Here is a 12,194-nt window from a genome sequence, read left to right on the forward strand (position 1 = left end):
ACTTAAAAATTTTAAAAATTTTTTAAATTGATGACAAACATAACGATATTAAATATATAAATACGTATGAACGATTCAATATATCCTAAAATTAAAACGGAATAAAGTGGAATAAACGTATCTCTTATGAAGTCACGTGACGTCATTATGTTGTCGCTCAGAATGTTGTTTATCTGTTATGCGATTGGTTGACAAGATTCGATACAACCAATCACGTTTTTCGTTGCTCCGCAATGGTCGCGTAAACTTTTCGGCCATCTTGTTATTTTCGAAAATCTCGAGGTTGGGTTTCGGCGACAACGCAGTGTGGCCGTTTTTCTTGTTTCTCGCTATGAGTGAGTGAAAAAAGGAGTGTACTCCGTTTTGGAATTCATGAAACGAAGGTACGATGAGTTTAAGGTTTCGCGTGGACGATCGGATACCTTCAACGATGAATGCCACCTTTCCTCGTTGATGAACATCGCAAATGTAGCAAAAACGGATGAGGAATGAGCGAGAGAGAGAGAGCGAGAGAAAGAGAGAGCGAGAGAGAGAGAAAGACGTGCGAACGAACGAAGCGAGAGAGTATAGTGCGAGAGAAAGAGCGCGAGAGGGGAGGGGTGTTCGGAGGTAGGGGGTGCTGTGTGGGACAGAGAAGAGATGATAAAAAGGCGGTGAGGAACGGCGAGTGTGTGAAACGAAGAACAAAATTGTTCGCGCGCGGGAATCAGCAGCGGTGTGTTTAATCCTTTTGTGCTTGTGATTTGCACGAAAAGGTCGTGATTACCAGTGCGGAACGTGTGTTTTATACCGCCGAATTGAGAATCTGCGTATGAGAGTCATTGATGTAGGTTTAAAACGATACTTTTGATTTCGATCTATGAACAACGACGCAGCGGGGAAAATTGGGCCCGGGCGACCGAAACGCCGCAGATTTTTAGTGTTTTCTCTAAAGATATATTTTATTCTATTATATCATCATTTCTGTCATCAATTTGATCCATTAAATTGTTTGTTTACTCCTTTTACGAACGACAAAATTTGTTTGAGATTGTCAAATGTAGGTTAGGTTGGACGGTCGCAGTGCGGTGACCTCCCTCGCAGAAGTTAGGAATGATTTTCTTCTTTGCATTTAATTTGTGACACATTCTTATTATCAATGTAATTTTAATATATCCTATAAATCATAAAAATGATCTCATTTTTCATCATGTATCATAAAACTAGCTAGTCAGAGAAAATCATTCGCTGCTTACATCTATTCATAAATTTACTGAAATATATCTATGTTATTTTTGCTTTATGTGCATAGAGTTGCATGTAATTATATAAAAAAAATTTGTTGTGTTTAGATAAAGTGTATGAAAGGAAGAAAATTTGTAGTACGGAATGGCAACTTTGGCAGAGCAAGCATCCAAGTTATTGGACTTTAACCAGAAGTTAGATATAACGCTTCTTGATAATATAGTGGGATGTATGTACACTGGAATAGGGGAGCAACAAAGGGTTGCCCAGGAGGTATTAACTACCCTTAAGGAACATCCAAACGCGTGGACTCGCGTAGATACCATTCTAGAGTATTCTCAGGTAATTTTGATTATGGTATATTACAACGCACATATGTATTTATGAGCATATAATGAAATAATATATATTTTGAATAAAATTATAATAATATGGTGATACAAGAATGACATGTTTAATAATATTTATATATATTACAGTACTCTTATCAAAGAAGTAAAATTTAATTTGTATCGGATCATTGCTATATAGTAATGTGTGAAATATTGTTAATATTATTAAATTTAGGATTTTATATAAAAAATTTAGAAATTGTGTGTAATGATTTGGAATATAGACAGATATTTATTAAAAATTCATGTCTATATGTATTGTAGATGCTGTATAGGTATAATTCAGTTGAACAGTACAAAAGGAGATAATTGCAGAGAAACAAGACTCAAGAAATCAAATTCAGTATTTATAAAATATTAAGTGTAGAATATAATAGTAGCAAACTGCAATGTTATTTTTTATTACTGAAATTTCACAAAAAGTTGTAAATTATGATATAGTAACATATAGTATTTTCATATTTATATGCAAATGTTCAATGTATTGAAGTTATTTTATATTTTATAAAGTAAAATATTTTACATGTCATTTATGGTTTGTTGCCACTGGGGAAGTTAATATTGATGGACTTTTTATTTTAAGAATATAAAGTTGTAGAATTCAAAAGTAATAGAATTTTTACTTAGTATATTTATTTTTTTTATACAAACTGACAATAAAATTTCTTCTGATATCAATTTGTATTTCATTAATAAAAATGAAAGTATAAATAAATGCAATAATTCATATAATATTCAAATTGGAAGAATGGATAGTAAAATTCTTAATTTATATAACAACTCAGACAAATATTTATAAAATTGTTGTTTTGAGTCCTATTTTATGCAGAAAGAATATGTTTATGAGATAAATCAGGAGAAGTTTTTATCATGTATTTGTTATTCATACATCATTCTATTTCATCTTTACTACAGAATCAGCAAACAAAATATTATGCCTTACAAATCTTGGAGCAAGTTATTAAGACACGGTGGAAAGTACTACCTAGAAATCAATGTGAGGGTATAAAGAAATATATTGTAGGCCTCATTATAAAAACGAGTAGTGATCCAGAAACAATGGATACTTCTAAAGTTTACCTCAACAAATTGAATATGATCTTAGTGCAGGTAATGCAGTGTAATGTATATTAATTATTATTACAAATAATCAAAGATTATGAATTATAAATTGATTTATTATTTAATTATAGGTATTGAAACGAGAATGGCCAAAGAATTGGGAATCTTTCATTAGTGACATTGTTGGAGCAAGTAAAACAAATGAAAGCCTCTGTCAAAATAATATGGCAATTCTCAAACTTCTCTCAGAAGAAGTATTTGACTTTTCTAGTGGTCAAATGACACAAACAAAAGCTAAACATTTGAAGGATACAATGTGTAGTGAATTTTCACAAATTTTTCAACTTTGTCAGTTTGTAATGGATAATTCACAGAATGTACCATTAGTAGCAGTTACTTTGGAAACGTTATTAAGGTTTTTGAATTGGATACCACTTGGATATATTTTTGAAACTAAACTGATAACTACTCTAATATTTAAGGTATACAATTTGTATTATATATTTCTAGTTTTTACGTGGTATTTATATATGCATTACATATATATTTTTCCATTTTTCAGTTTCTAAATGTACCAATATTTAGAAATATTACACTTAACTGTCTCACAGAAATTGCTGCTGTTACAGTAACGAGTTATGACGACATGTTTGTTGCATTATTCATAAATACGATGCAACAATTAGAACAAATGCTTCCACTCGAAACAAATATAAGAGAAGCATATGCAGTTGGACAAAATCAAGAACAAAATTTTATACAAAATTTGGCAATGTTTCTTTGCACTTTTTTAAAAGAGCATGGTCAATTAATAGAAAAGAAGCAATTAAATGAAACATTATTGAAAGCCTTGCATTATCTTGTGTTAATCTCAGAGGTTGAAGAAGTTGAAATATTCAAAATTTGTTTAGAGTACTGGAATGGTTTATTAGCTGATTTATATAAAGATCATCCGTTTGTGGCACCTTCACCTTTGTTTATGTCGAAGAGTATGACAATCTCACACAGAAGAGTCTTCTACTGTCCAGTTTTGACTAAAGTCAGATATATAATGATTAGTAGAATGGCTAAACCTGAAGAAGTTTTGGTGGTTGAAAATGAACATGGAGAAGTTGTACGAGAATTTATGAAGGATACTGATTCTATTAATTTGTATAAAAATATGAGAGAAACTCTTGTATATCTTACTCATTTGGACTATGTGGATACTGAACGTGTTATGACCGAAAAACTTCAGAATCAAGTTAATGGTTCGGAATGGTCTTGGAAGAATCTCAACACGGTATTTGTTTTTTTTAATTTTTCTTTTTTTTTTTTTTTAATATTTGTTACAGTTATCATCTCATCAATTTTATCTAACACTTTCTCTTTGGATAGCTATGCTGGGCAATAGGTAGTATTTCTGGTGCAATGCATGAAGAAGATGAAAAAAGATTTTTAGTAACTGTAATTAAAGATTTACTTGGATTATGTGAACAAAAAAAGGGTAAAGATAACAAAGCTATAATTGCCAGTAATATCATGTACGTTGTTGGACAATATCCAAGATTTCTTAGAGCTCATTGGAAATTTTTGAAAACTGTTGTGAATAAACTCTTTGAATTTATGCATGGTAGGTAACACATTACAAGGCTAAAACTATACATTGTTAATTTTTCATTATCAATTTTTACTATTAACTATTTATTATATACATGGAGTAAATACAAAAATCTATTCATATCATTTAATATTTATTTTAGAGACCCACGATGGAGTACAGGATATGGCCTGTGATACATTCATTAAGATAGCTTTAAAATGCAGGCGACATTTTGTTACAACACAGGTTGGTGAAGCATTGCCATTTATTGAAGAAATTCTTTCAACAATTAGTAGCATCATTTGTGATCTTCAGACACAGCAGGTAAAGTTATAGTTTAAAGATTTTATTGAAATTGTTACTGACTGAAAAAAGATTGGAAATTGTGTTACATTCATATTCGTTTATATTGTACAGGTACATACATTTTATGAAGCTGTTGGTTATATGATAAGTGCTCAGACAGATACATTAGTTCAGGAACAACTAATAGAAAAATATATGCATTTGCCCAACCAAGTTTGGGATGATATTATATGCCAGGCTTCAAAAGTGAGTTCAATTCTCATAATATAAACCTACAAATAAGTATTCATTAATTCTATACAGAATATATGTAAAACTATATAACACGGTGAATTCGTTTCAGAATGTTGATGTGTTGAAAGATTCTGAAGCAGTTAAGCAACTTGCTAGTATTTTGAAGACAAATGTTAGAGCTTGTAAAGCTCTAGGGCATCCATATGTGATACAATTAGGAAGAATATATCTGGATATGTTGAATGTTTATAAGGTATTAACATAAAATGTAATATGAGTTAGTTTAACGAGTTCGGAGGAAGTGATTTGAAAAATATTAATGTTTTAGGTTATGAGTGAGAATATAAGTGCTGCAATAGCTTTGAATGGAGAGACAGTGATGAAACAACCTTTAATCAAGAGTATGAGAGTAGTAAAAAAAGAAACATTGAAACTAATTTCAGATTGGGTTAGCAAATCTATTGATCCACAAATGGTACGGTATTATCATTTTTTATATAGATGAATACTTTTGAATTTATTAAAGGCATAAAAGTGCATTTGAAGAAGGTGTTAATGTTATTGTCTATTCTAATGCTTTGTAGGTATTAGAAAATTTTATACCACCGTTACTGGATGCAGTATTACTGGATTATCAAAAGACAAATGTTCATTGTGCTAGAGAACCAGAGGTACTTAGTGCTATGGCTACTATAGTAAATAAATTGGAAGCTCATATCACTAGTGAGGTACCTAAAATATTTGATGCCGTGTTTGAATGCACTTTAGAGATGATTAATAAAGACTTTGAAGAATTTCCCGAACACAGAACAAATTTCTTCCTCTTACTACAGGTAATAATAATAGCAATGATAATAATAATATCACGATATCTATGTTATCCGATATCATCAGAAAATAATAACAATTAATTTTCGTTTTTTATTTAGGCAGTGAATAATCATTGCTTCCCCGCATTTTTATCGATTCCACCAGCACAGTTCAAACTGGTGCTTGATTCTATTATTTGGGCTTTTAAGCATACAATGAGGAATGTAGCAGATACAGGATTGCAGATCTTGTTTCAGCTTTTACGAAATATCGAGCAGCATGAACAAGCTGCACAAAGCTTTTATCAGACATATTTTACGGATATTCTTCAACATGTATTTAGTGTAGTAACAGATACATCGCATACCGCAGGTAAAATTATGATATAATCTTACTTTGTAAACATTATATATATATATATATATATATTTATTTATTTCTGAATTATTCATGTCATATTTATTCTTTTAAAATGTTCTTATCAATGCTATTCTATAGGCCTTACAATGCACGCTACTATTTTGGCATACATGTTTACATTAGTTGAGTTGGGAAGAATACAGGTACCACTTGGACCTGTGCCTGATAATACATTGTACGTTCAAGAATTTGTAGCGAGGTTACTCAGGACTGCTTTTCAACATTTGACTGATAATCAGATTAAAATAACAGTGCAAGGTTTGTTTAATCTTGATCAAGACATCCCAGCATTCAAAGAGCATTTGAGAGATTTTCTTGTACAGATAAGAGTAAGTATCAATCAAAAAAGATGGTGTTTTCATAATTGCTAATGACAAAGCGAAAGATGAGTTTTGTTAATTTCTATTTGTTCTTCTTAGGAATACACTGGCGAAGATGATTCTGATCTTTATTTGGAAGAAAGAGAAACAGCTTTACGATTGGCTCAGGAAGAAAAAAGGCGACAGCAAATGGCAGTACCGGGTATTCTGAATCCACATGAAATGCCAGAAGAGATGCAGGACTGAATAAACTGTAATCCTTGCCTGATATTTGTGCAAGACCAAACGACAAACACTCTGCTGTAGAAACTATTATATCTGCAACTACTCTCACAACTACCACCACCACCACTACTACCACTAGTACAGCCACCATCAAAGTGGATACACATTACATATTTATTAAAACCAAGTTTAAAATATCACACTCTTGTTAATGAGGTAAGCCCAAAACATGGTGACTGTTTGTTTGTCTGTTATAGGATTTTAAAAGAAAAGGAGTTTCTGTTGTGGAAAAAGTGTGAATGCCTGCTTAGCGATGCTATTTCATGTATAAGAAGAGGGTACTTCTCAGAATAAATTATTGACTGATGTTTGTGTAAGAGATGACGTTCATCAACTGCCGATAATTAGTGGATAGAAAGAACATGGCAGAATTTTGTAATGGGAAGTTTGTTGCTAAGAGTGACAGAGTAAACATTTTTTGTATTAATGCAACAGCACCGTACATGTGACAACAATGCATTTAATAGTGCTATGTGATAGTTGCATCATCTGGCTCAATGAACACAGTATACTATACGACACTCTTACTTTTACATAGGAGAATTGTGATGTACTGTGCTTTGCGAAATCGTACTCTTTCTACATTTTTGGTCGTATGAGTCTGTTCTAAAATAGAGATTGATATGTATGCGGAGTCATGTGCGATAAATTCTGCTTATACATTGTCAAATGATTTTGTTACAATATAGACTCTACACACAGAGAATTCTTTTTGATTCATTATTAACTTATGATCGCGAAAGAATTAAAATTACATCCTTTTAATTTTATAACTCATAAAATCTTGTCCTAAAAATATGAACTCTTTTTTTTTTTAATTTCAAATATTAATTGATAAATATGAGCTTCTCCATCACCTGCAGAAACTACGACTTATATTTTGCTGAGTTGCTCTCTTATCCATTTGCTACTGACTCTAGTATCTAGTAGAGTAAAACATTGTCTTTAATTTTTTCCCTGTATTTTTTTTATTATTTCTTTTTTATAAAGGCAGCTAATGTCTATTGATTTATATGTGCATATTCTCTAAAGGATATTAGATTTTAGGTATGATACATAATTTGATAAATACATAAGGAAGTACAATTGACATACACAAAAAAAGGAAAGAAGTATATAACTACCCCAAGATATTTACATGTGATATACTATTTCACGTACATATAGTAAACACTCGGCCATCAGAAAATAACAAAAAATGCACAGAGCTATGATATCTGCATGACTTGATGCATTTAGGACAAGTACAAGCAAACTTTAAGTACAATAAAGGATAAAAAATGATTTTGCATTAAATAGTATCGTCGTAGCAGGCTTTTGAGGTAACATAAATGTCCTAGATGAATGTGTGTTTTTATCTGCGTGCAGTTGAACTATAATGCTATTATAGTGCAACATAGTAAAGTGACGTTGTACTGTAATATTATAATACTATTATGCTGTATATATGATCCACTGCGGGCCGTGAAGTGGCATCTTGTAAATGAAAATTAATCACGAAAATATTAGCATTTGTTTATGCTCACTCTTGCTCAATTCATTGTATATTTAAATACTTAAAAATCGATGATTTTAAAGATATCCAAGTAAAGCTGTTCCACTTATTATTACGTTCCACTTAATATTATAAGTTACAAAATGGCAACCATTTTTAAACTATCGAAGGGTAATATTAGCTGGAAGGTGAAGTTTATAAAGTGTACAATATATGAATCAAAATTGATGAAATATTTCTTTAATAATTAATATGCAACATATAATATGTATCTTACTAAATTACATTTGTTAAGTTCATTTAATATCGGGGCCATTAAACAATAAGTATTCAATCTGATTCAGTTAGTTTCAATAATAAGTAGTACTGTACCTAATATTCAATCTTAATTAAAATATGAATTCTTTATTCTTTTTTTATGTTAAGGGAACGTTTATAGGTATTTGAATGCTCGTGACAGACAAAAGTTTTTCTTAAAAGAGAGAGAGAGAGAGAGAGAGAGAGAGAGAGAGAGAGAGCGCGCGAGAGAGAGAAAGAAAGAGAGAAAAGTGGGATTTTAGAGAGTACATATAACAAGCATTAATTAGATTTCCAAAGTAAATATAAATGCATCAATTATCATTTTCATTGTGTAAAATTTAAATAACAAGAAAGTATAAATATTTTCTATAAGTACTACACTCTTTTATAATGTGATGTAGGATTGTATGAAGTCGGCACTTTTGATGAATGTTTCAACGTTCTTATGCTTTTTATATGATCTAGCACCTTCTATGTGATTCTGGTGTGACTGCATAATATTTCAATGTCTTACATAAATTCAGATGTTATGTAAATGATCTATTGTAGTTCTAACTTATCAATGCTGTAAATTACATTATATGTCTTGATTTAGATACGTTTAATAGTTCCAAGGTATACATGCTTGGTATTGTCATATAAAGTGTGTTGGTGTATCACTTCAAATGTTAGCTAAATGTTATTTTTTCATTAATAATTGCGATTAAAAATAGTTTACTAAAGTATTCGTAACTTTAAAAAAGAATATATTCTGATTCTATACAATTATTTCATTTTATTAATTTTATTTATTAATAAATAAATACAATATAATATAAATATCAAGTAATAACTTGTTTTGATAGGTATTTAGTAGGTTTAAATTTTTTATTTAAATGGATTTAGAATACAGGAAATTAAAAATTATATAAAAATATAAATCAATATTTATAAAAGATATAATCTTTTACTGAAATCATTACAATGTGATAAATTTCTATCCTATAGAAATCTTAGATTCTAAATAATTATATAGAATTTATAGAGAAAAAGTTGTATTTTGTTATCATTTAAAGTGATACATTTCATGCAAATTAATTTTCAATTCATTACAGCACACGAGTATCAATAGATTTACAAATTAGTTTTTCACTAAACACACAGAAATGTAACAGAGATAGATATGCAGTTTCTTCCATTTTCTAGAATAAAATATCCATTTGCAACTTTATAATATCATTTCATTTTATATTAAAATACTTAATAAATCTAAAAAGGACCTTTTTATGTCTTTAGTTCTCAAAAAAAAATATTTATTATTAATACTGTGTTCTTTTCTGTGGTGGATGGAATTGGACTATAATAATTAAATAAAATATATAATTATGATTTTCATTTAAACAGATTACCATTGACAATTAGTATTATAAAAATGGATCGGAAAGAATCCCTGGGTAGAATTTTCAGTCTATCACATTTGATAATGTTTACGATGTTAAGCTGCTGATGATTATACCGGAATAGATCATCAAACTGGCGTTGATCTAGCTGTATTGTATCATTACTTTTTATAAGTTGTATTTATTTGCAATTAACTAAAACCAAATTGTACAATTTTTCAAAATATTTGTTCTTTATGCTATCTGTACTTGTAAAAGTAGAGTTTATAAAGATATATATTATGTAATATTACATAAATGAAAAACAATAATTCATTTTCATTAAAAGAATTTTTTAAATGTTCGAATTTACACGTATATTATAATTGGTGTTGTGTTAATGTATATTTCTTAGTGATATTCACTATTTCTTAAAATGTTAATTGTGATGCATGAATTTGAGAAAACTGATTATATAGTTTATACAATTTGGTAAAGTTAGATGTAAAGAAGTATACAGCAGATCAAACAATACAGTTGCATCAATGACAATACATCATCACTTTATAAAGTATAGAAGTTTTTAGTTTAAGTATCAATGACAAATGTGTAATGAAGTTAAGGGACATGGAATGATTTTTCTTTGATGGTAATTCTCTCTATATGTTATCGAATACAACTTTACAAATATGAAAACGTTGAAACAGCCTAAGATGTAAGCATAAAGGAGTACAATACTGTATGCTCTTTTGTTATTCATAAACTTGCATTTCAATAGTGTACACATTGTAAAAATGTGTATTGAATCCCCTTGAGCTGTATAATAAGTACATAGACTACTTCCTTTAGTGGATATGCTATTTCAAATGTTTCAGCTTATTTTTAGATTATTGCTCAAAATATAAGATATACATTTTTTGTGTACTAGTATTTTTAATATAAATATCCATTTGATTTATATATTCATTCTAAAAAGAAGCTGGTTTCAGAAACTTTGCCCTCCATGTAAGTTTACTTAGCTTGGGGATGCATTAGTAAATAGATTTTGTAATATGTTGAGTTAGCATTATTCTATAAAATGTCGAGGGTCGTACGTACGAATAGTCATGAGAAGCGAGTACATAATTATCGAGTGGTACATACTGCGTGTGTTGAGAACGAATGAATGTATTAAGTTAAGAATTCTATCAGTTATTCATGATAACGATAAACTATGTAAAGAGTTTAATAATACTTACTAATAAAATAAAAAATACTATTATAAATACAGTTTATGTATTTAAACATTTTATTTATACTTTTTTATAATTGTTTGATGTTAGAATAGAAAATGTCGTAGATACATTTAATTTTGATAAAATATATAGAGATGGAATATGTTGAAAAATACGATCAATTGCTGACAAAAAATTTATTATTTTTGATTACTTTTTTATTGTACAATTATCGAACTGTTTTATCGACGTAGCAGAAAATAGATTGCTCATCGTTCACATGTCGTTAGTCGCAACTTTATCGATATGGTAAATTACGTCAAATATATTCGTACGTATATATTATAATTTATTAATTGTAGCGTTTAATTAATAGTTATTCTTTTAATAGAAAATTTTCATATCAATTAAAAAGAATGCCTTGTTATAAGTACATATAAATCAATGTAATAAGAAAATGTTAAAATATTTCAAATTTGATTTATGTTCTACGTAGTACACAATGACTATAGAGGGCACTGCATTGTTCTTTAACGGTTATTCGTCTTAATTTTTTCGAAGGAAGAGCTCCCGCCTATACGAAGTAAGTAATGTTGCATATTTTTAGAAAAAAAATGCTGCAAACAGATTATATATTTATAATAAAGTAACATCGATCGATTCGTCGTTATATATTAAGTGCATTGTAAACTATGACTTACGTTTTTTCATTGTCTTTTCAAAAAAATTCATCGTCGTTCACACATATCTACAGTAAACCTATAAATATTATTTGCTATTACGACGTTCATCGATCAATTATTTATTAATCAATTATTTTCTTAAATTTCAATAACTCGGAATGTCACAAAGAGGATGATAAACGTCGAAGATAAAAATGCGGTCCTTTGAGATTTATCAACCGTTGACTCTTATCACAAATTATCAATAATATAAAGGTATTTATATCTTTTTCTAAAATTTTTTTTAATTAAAAAAAATTTTTTTTTTAAATATTAATTTTCAATCGAGAATGTACTATTAACGTATTTCCCCCCCCCCTCTCTTTCTCTCTCTCTCTCTCCACCTTAAAGTAATCATAAATTAGCGTCTATTATGAAAATTATAATACGATATTAGATAATACATATTATTTATGAGTTTGTATATAATATAATATGGACGTTTTTTCAGACGTCTTACGAATGTGTAT

The 12,194-nt window shown here is 29.3% G+C and overlaps 1 protein-coding gene across 4 annotated transcripts; it reads left to right on the forward strand.

Moving 5' to 3' along the window:
* Positions 1–241: 241 nt before the first annotated feature.
* Positions 242–11,057, forward strand: LOC127063924 (exportin-1). 4 transcript variants are annotated; one of them, XM_050994252.1, is made up of 15 exons: positions 394–826; positions 1,332–1,566; positions 2,532–2,726; positions 2,810–3,160; positions 3,241–3,960; positions 4,056–4,290; positions 4,421–4,584; positions 4,678–4,812; positions 4,910–5,053; positions 5,129–5,275; positions 5,385–5,633; positions 5,730–5,982; positions 6,109–6,359; positions 6,450–6,603; positions 6,833–11,057. In XM_050994252.1, the coding sequence occupies exons 2-14, from the start codon at positions 1,369–1,371 to the stop codon at positions 6,594–6,596; spliced, it is 3,189 nt and encodes a 1,062-aa protein (XP_050850209.1). In that variant the 5' UTR covers positions 394–826; positions 1,332–1,368; the 3' UTR covers positions 6,597–6,603; positions 6,833–11,057. The 4 variants fall into 4 exon arrangements, 3 of the variants coding, with proteins under 3 accessions (XP_050850208.1, XP_050850209.1, XP_050850207.1); XR_007781532.1 differs by having other exon boundaries at positions 395–826; positions 6,450–6,730; XM_050994251.1 differs by lacking the exon at positions 394–826 and adding an exon at positions 242–383 and having other exon boundaries at positions 6,450–11,057.
* Positions 11,058–12,194: the final 1,137 nt, after the last annotated feature.

Source organism: Vespula vulgaris, chromosome 5, assembly GCF_905475345.1.
Source record: "Vespula vulgaris chromosome 5, iyVesVulg1.1, whole genome shotgun sequence".
NCBI classification, from domain to species: Eukaryota; Metazoa; Arthropoda; class Insecta; order Hymenoptera; family Vespidae; genus Vespula; species Vespula vulgaris.